General features: G+C 32.6%; 1 protein-coding gene across 10 annotated transcripts in view; it reads right to left on the minus strand.

Annotated features, from left to right (window-relative positions):
* Nucleotides 1-1,998: 1,998 nt before the first annotated feature.
* Nucleotides 1,999-7,629, minus strand: part of LOC109068331 (phosphofurin acidic cluster sorting protein 2-like) — a 31,160-nt gene continuing 25,529 nt past the window's right edge. For 4 of the 10 annotated variants that reach the window (XM_042769295.1, XM_042769294.1, XM_042769293.1 and 1 more), the window contains exons 19-25: nt 7,565-7,597; nt 4,430-4,472; nt 4,290-4,332; nt 3,811-3,937; nt 3,514-3,734; nt 3,248-3,388; nt 1,999-2,209 (exon numbers count right to left, since the gene is read on the minus strand). In XM_042769295.1, coding sequence (XP_042625229.1) covers nt 2,091-2,209; nt 3,248-3,388; nt 3,514-3,734; nt 3,811-3,937; nt 4,290-4,332; nt 4,430-4,472; nt 7,565-7,597 — 727 coding nt within the window. In that variant the 3' untranslated portion in view covers nt 1,999-2,090. The remainder of the gene's footprint in view (nt 2,210-3,247; nt 3,389-3,513; nt 3,735-3,810; nt 3,938-4,289; nt 4,333-4,429; nt 4,473-7,564; nt 7,598-7,629) is intronic. The other 6 variants (XM_042769301.1, XM_042769296.1, XM_042769298.1 and 3 more) reach the window with 3 other exon arrangements.

Here is a 7,629-nt window from a genome sequence, read left to right on the forward strand (position 1 = left end):
TCTGTGAGATGAATTATAGGGATGGTTCCCTCACGGGTTGGATTCATTTGTTTTGACATATTTTGGCTTTCTAAGGAGCAAGTGAGGCACAATATAATTAGATTTAAAACTACTCTATATGAGTAATGAGGACTAAACAATCTCACCGTCCTGCAAAGCAGGGACTAAGAGATAGTTCAGAACCTCGCTAAAGGCCTTATGAAAAAAGGTATGTCTAATACCTTTATAAGAGACATTTATGAGACATTAGCATCTACATATTACCATCACACAGACTGTGGAACACTGTACTTCTTTTGCTACATTTGTTATGACTTGCTTGTTTAGTTTTCATGAAACATCTACAGGTCATATTTCACCCCAAAATCAGACTTTTTTTTGGCCATTAAGTTTTTCTGAATAGTGACAAATAGAGTCTCATTACTCTAATGCTTAGATTCTTATTAGATTCTCATTTGGTTTTTGCCAACAATTTACAAGAAGGTTCAATTTGTTACCATTAATGCATTTGGTCTCATAAACTAACAATGAACAATATTTTTTACAGTGTTTATTAATCTTAATTTATAATTATTCATTGGAAATTCATAGTAAATTACCTAATGTTAATTTATGCAACTTGAAATTTAAAAAAAATATATATTTAGAAACTAACCAAGATTAATAAAAGTACAAAAGTACTGTTTAATTTTATTTCATGATATCCAATGCATTATAATATATAAAAAAAAAAAACAAAATCACACAAATAACAAAATGGTAATTTCTTTTAAAAAAAAAAAAATATATATATATATATATATATATATATATATATATATATATATATATATATATATATATATATATATATATATATATATATATATATATATATTATATCTATATATATATATATATATATATATATATATATTAGACAAACCAAGAAAAAGTACAACAAATATTAAAAAAACATTTAAAATAAAAATTAAATTAAATGTCCTAAAAAATATGCTGCATTTCCCTTATAACAAAATGGTAATTTCTTTTCTTTTGATTTTGGGGTGATGTATGATCTGGACATGTTCTTGAGAATCACTGCCCTAAAAATTCTCCATGTTTTAGGCACATTATTCTAAATCCAACAGCATTTGGGGAAAACTGGACATCTCACAAGAAAACATTCTCAAACAAGCCAACAAACAAAACAGAACGTACATTTCATTTTAAGAAACTGTTACATCAACAACAACAACAAAAAAAAAAAGGTGTATAAAGAGTGCAGCACACAGGTTTGACACAGTCCGTCTAACGTAGACACAGACACTCAGTGTCTGTCTCCAAATTTCCCACAAAGCTTTGCTGCAGTTTTTAGCTGTAGTGAACAGCGCTGTGCACCACAGGAAGCATTATAACAAAAACACAATCTAGTAATGTTTTAAAAGTGCTTTAGCGTTTAGTAACTTCAGTGAATACATTCACACACACACACACACACACACATACAAACAAACCTACAAAGTAACCACATATGATGAGGTGGAGACTGCAGCACAAACACACAATTAACCTTCAAGAAACTCTCTGACCTCGCTGAGGTTATAGAGCAAGAGAGATGGAGAAAACGCTTCCAGCGTCTTCAGGATAAAGCCAAGCCATCTGGAAAATCCATCCGAAGCAAAATCCAATCCAGATTTTGTCCTTTTAATATAACAAAAGCAGTTCCTTTCTCCTATTTTGCTGGTTTGTTCTCCCACAAGTGTGCTGGCTGCTAAAATGTGTGGATACAGCTTTGCAGCATGACACAGAACCACCTGAAAACTCACTAGTTACGGAGTTAGATCAGTTTAAAAGATCCAGTTCACTAGTCATTTCACTATAAACACTGGAGGGTTTTAACATACGCAGTCCAAAAAAATATGCCCTGTTGCCAAGACTGCATCAAGTCTTTCATAAAAGAACAATCAAATGTCAACAAAATGTAAAAAAAAATTCAAAAAATAACAGACACAAACCGTGAGAAAGCAGATATTTTAAATAAAACCATCAGACAGCACTGAGATTAAAGGCAGCCGTATCATAGACGAGTGAAGATGTGAGGCTGTAGTTCAGTAAGGCCCTTTGGAGGGGCCGAAGATGGCAAGCGGGAAGTGTTTGACATGAGATGACCACTGAGCCGCAAGCTGGAAAAACTTCACATCGTTCCATTCTACTCCATCTATCAACACTGTAGGGAGGAAACACAAAACCACACATGACAGTCTTTAGTCATGTTTCATATATTCCACAAATATAAACTATACATTATCTATACCCAAATTATAAAGAGATTTATGTATAACATAGCACTGTTCAAAAGTTTGAGGTTGGTGTGATTTTTTACATATTTTTGATCAAATAAATGCAGCTTTGATGAGCATAAGAGACTTTCAAAAACTACAGTAAAACTGTAGTATTGTGAAATATTATTGCAATATAAAATAACTGTTTTCTACATTTTAAAATGTAATTCATTCCTGTGATGCCAAAGCAGAATTTTCAGCAGCATTACTCCAGTCTTCAGAGTCACATGGTCCTTTAGAAATCATTTGAATATGCAGAAATGCTGAAACATTTCTTATAATTATCAATGTTGAAAACAGTTGTGCTGCTAAATATTTTTGTGGAAACCATGATACATTTTTTCAGGATTCTTTGATGAACAAAAAGTTCAAAAGAGCAGCATTTGCGGAATGAAATGGAAATCTTCTGTAACAATGTAAAAGTCTTTACTGTCACTCATGATCAATAAATAAAAGCATTAATGCTGAATAAAAGTATTCATTTCTTTCCCAAAATAAATTAATAAATAAACTAAACCCAAAATGTTGATTGGTATATAATTTATTATTAATAAAATTTCAATTATTTCATTATTAATATTATTTAATTTATCTGAAATTATTATTAAATTTAATTGATGGTGCAATTACTCATTTCAAATTCCTGAAGTCCATTTATATATTGTTATTTTTGAGCTGCTGGTTTACAATATGAATAACATTTATAATTGTACTATCCTTCAGTAACAGTGTATTTGAAATACTGAAATTACGCTGCAGGTTCACAAAACCACTTGCACTGAAATGTGCCACTTTTGCAGCTTGGTTACTTTTCGGACTCTGGAGGAAATGTTGAGTTCTTAAAGCACAACAAACTGATGATGATTATGACATGATCCCTATAAGCAGAGTTTATTGATTGTATTGTAAGCTGTAGTGATTACTTTGATGAATTCGGATTGGCTGATCACCTTTCAGCATGGTCTGCTGGTGTTTGGCTGTGCAGATGAGTCGACTTATGCCCTCTATCACCTGACTCTTAGACTCTGCCTCCTTATCCTTGGTCTTTTTAGGCAGAAACATCACTGAACACAGAGACAGAGAGAGAGTGTTTAATGCTTATTCAACAACACAATACATTTTCTAAACTGATTGTGTTCCTGTGTCTGTTACATTGGCACTGTGTAAGTATTGTGTTTTAGTGTCTTACCCTTCTTATTCTTCTCTTTGGTGACAACAGTCATGGACATGGTTGGCTGATATGTCGCCTCTGCTCCACCCAGTGGGAGGCGGCTAACCTGCAGAGAACGGAAGGTGCCCTTAAGCGTGTTTTTGGAGTCTCTCTTCTCCACTTCTTTCTTCCTCTCTGATGGAGCAATCCAGTAATCAACCTGAAGACCCATCAGCTCCCCCTGACCTCCTCCAGGAGAACTGCAGCCACAAAGACAAGGTGAGAAAACAGAAGACTAAAGAGATCTCAGACATCTAGCGCTGTGTGTGTTTGTACCTGGACATGTGTACAGAGGGAGAGGAAGGAGGCGTTGGAGATGCTTCTTTCAGTAATGGGGAGATCTGTGCAGGAGGAGTAGACGAGAGAAGAGAAGATCCCACAGGAGCAGCGTCATCTGAATCGCCTACAAACACACAATCCCATGCACAAATCATTCATAAACCACCTTAAATATAACATTTCTATATAAAAATAGTAATTTAGGTAATTTTGCATAAAAAAATAATACATCAGGCTTTTGAGGAACATTTGTTTCTCTCTCAATCATTACTGTATTGCACTGCATTATTTTTACTCCCCACAATAAAAAAAGTATTATATATATAGATATATATATATATATATATATATATATATATATATATATATTATATATATATATATATATATATGTTATGTTATGGCCATTTTATATGGGTTAACATGTTCAACTGACAGCCATATTTAATATATAATATATTGACAGTATAACTAACCAGATGTGGCAGTAGTTTGTTCAACAATCCCCACTTTCACCACCTGCAGATAGGTTGAAAACAAATACACTTTAAAAATATTAAATACAACAATTAAAACATTTCAAATGATAAAAGCATTATTGCAAATGGACACGTACCCCAATAAAAGGAATGAATTTCTGACATGAGTCTTCATCAGGACTGTGAGAGGAAAAAGGAGACAGGACTTTGAACACATGGTTTACTGATTAAATTAAATTAAATTAACTGTAAATTAAATAAATTGTATCAAATTATTGATAGTGGGCAAAAAGGCTTCCTGGAGGGAAAACAAATCCTGGTAATTACCCATTCCTTTCTATGGGGAAATATTCAACAGATTTAACTATTTTAGACGATAGAAGAAAAAAAAATTCTAAATATGTATATTCTAAATATATAAATATATGTATGGTGTTTTACACATTACAGTAAGTAAAAAGAACAAGCCAAAAGAAAAATAAAAAAAAAAAAAAACACAATAAAATCAACACAAAAACAATAAGAGACCAGAGAAATCTAACATAACAACAAAAAGTAACTATGAAAACAATAATATTCCTCCAAAAAAATAAAAACCAAATCCATCAGAAACTTTCTGCAGACTACTGTATATCAATTAAAAAAACCTTATGTTTAGAGAAACATTTTGATCTCTGAAGAGTAGTGAAAGTGACGTGACATTCAGCCAAGTATGCATCATACTCAAAAATTAGTGCTCTGCATTTAACCCATCCAGAAGTGCATGAACACACACACACACACTTGAACACACAACCGGAGCAGTGGGCAGCACATTTTATGCTGCGGCGCCCGGGGGAACAGTTGGGGGTTCGATCTTGCTCAAGGGCACTAAGTCGTGGTATTGAAGGTGGAGAAGGATAGAACTGTACTTCTCCCCCCCAGACAATTCCTGCCGGCCCGAGACTCAATCCCAACCCTTCGATTGGGAGTGATCTCTAACCAGTAGGGCACCTCTATCTCTGAAAAATAATCTATATCAAAACAAAAAAAACATAAATTAAAAAAAAAAACATTATGATAGAGAAACATTTTGATCTCTGAATAAGACAAAATTCTTCAAACACACAATCTTGACAATCCTACACTTTCTGATCCTCTCACTCTTTGCGCCTCTCACTTCCAGCTCTCCCAACTATCAGTTAAACACAACTGACTATTTGGTGTCATCCAATATAGTGTGTCTGAGACAAATGCGTAAAGCGAGTGATGCCAGTGTAATTCTTATCACCTGCTGCCGTTATGCCACTGCCCCACCCACTACTAGAAAAATAACAAAAATAAAAGAAAGAGGCATTCTCAACCAATCAAGGCTCAAATTCAGGCAACTTGAACCAAAGATGGTCTAATGCAGAGATCACAGATCTAGCAACAATATGTTAATGTTAAAATCGTTATACTAACTTGTACATTATACTCATAAACAATAAAATGAATCATGAAATCGCCACTCTGCTCAGCATAAAATAGGTTTTCGAGGGAAAGCATTATTTTAAATTTATATACTGTATAATGCTTTATTTATTTTTTACAAATTTTGCTGTACAACCAACAGATTTACTTTCAGTCCGAAATCTCTTTTTTCTGTTAAACCATCTCTGATCACTAGAAGAGCAAAACCCAAAACCTGAAGCAAATTATAAGAGAACAGAAAGAATAAATAATCTGTGCCAACGAACCCCCCCAAAAACAACACAGCACAAGCCCAAACAGAGGGAGTTCACAGAGTGCATTTGAGCAGAAATGGAAGTTGTTCTCAGTGTAAGGCGTAACAGATGGTCTATTGCTTTGCACACCGGAGAATAAAGAGACACTGATGAAACCAATAACTAAGAAATTAGCCAATATCAGCAGCAATACTTCAAGCACCTGCTTGCAAAATCAAGACTGTGACAGTGTGAGTGTTGTGTAGTTCAGGCCATTTACTCTGATGAGAAAGAGAGATAGATAATGAAAGGAAAGAAAATGAAAATGAAGCTAAGACAGAAAATCAAGAAATCATTTTACCTCCATCATACGGTCTGTTCACCTCAGATCATTTTTCTGCCTCTTCATGAAAGAGGAATCATTTGAAATCATTTCCATCCTTGATTTTGCTATTCAAATTGAAAATATTCTCTGGGACCCAGAAATTTACATTACAATAATATAAAAAAAGTATATATATATATATATATATATATATATATATATATATATATATATTTATTTTATTTTTAATATATTATTTTATATATTTAAAAATATGTAAATATATATATATATATATATATATATTATTTTATATATTTAAAAATATGTAAATTAAATATATATATATATATATATATATATATATATATATATATATATATATATATATATATATATGTATATATTAGTATTCATTTATTAATTTTTAAATACAATAATTGTAAGTACTGAAAGAAAATACATAATTATAAATGTCTTTAGTACATTTCGATAAAATGTATCAATACATTATCGATAAATAATCCCAAGTTTGGTTTATGGTTATGTATACATTTTATTAACAATTTTTTTCTATGCTTTTAGTCTAGTAATCAAGTAATAAAGGATGTGTTACACAACAAAAATTGCCTGAAACCTAAAAACTGATTTGTGTATAATTAACATAATTTTTTATATTTTTTAAATAAATAAATCCATACGTAAATAAATCCTTTCAAAGAATCCATATTTTCTTTGTACTTTGTAAAAAAAAAAAAAAAAAACTTTTTTTTTCCCTGGGTCCTTGAAGGACATTTAGGTTTTGAATGTTACAAGAAGCTTAAACTGAAAATTCTCGGGCACATTGTGTGCTCTGCTGAAGGACATCGCAGGTGTGCAGAGGATGATGGAGGTAATATTCATATCCCACTGCAGCAAGAGATCCAATAAAACCTTCAGATTCTTTCCACACTGCAGCTTTTATTATACATTTAAACGGTTAATTCCAAAATCATCAGAAGGTGGAGGAGATGGACCACTTTTAGAGAAATAAAAGGGAGAAACTGCAATGCTCAATATAGCAGCTACTGGAAAGGTAGTCCCTAGACCATAAGCTGTGGATAGAATCTGTAGAGTTTCAACAGAATCTCTCTGCTCTCCCTCAGTTTATAACTCCCCTTGATAAAAAGGAGAAGAGTGAGCGAGCGAAAGGAAGTAAGAGACTGAAGGTGATATGTATCTGATAGGTTATGGTATCAGCACAGGCAGGAAGACCACAATACCTTACTGCAAAATCAAAATGAAAGCTCTTTTTCTCAGAGAGGGCAAGGAAAAGAAAAAATAAAGA

This window comes from Cyprinus carpio, chromosome A13 (genome assembly GCF_018340385.1).
Source record: "Cyprinus carpio isolate SPL01 chromosome A13, ASM1834038v1, whole genome shotgun sequence".
Lineage (NCBI taxonomy): Eukaryota > Metazoa > Chordata > Actinopteri > Cypriniformes > Cyprinidae > Cyprinus > Cyprinus carpio.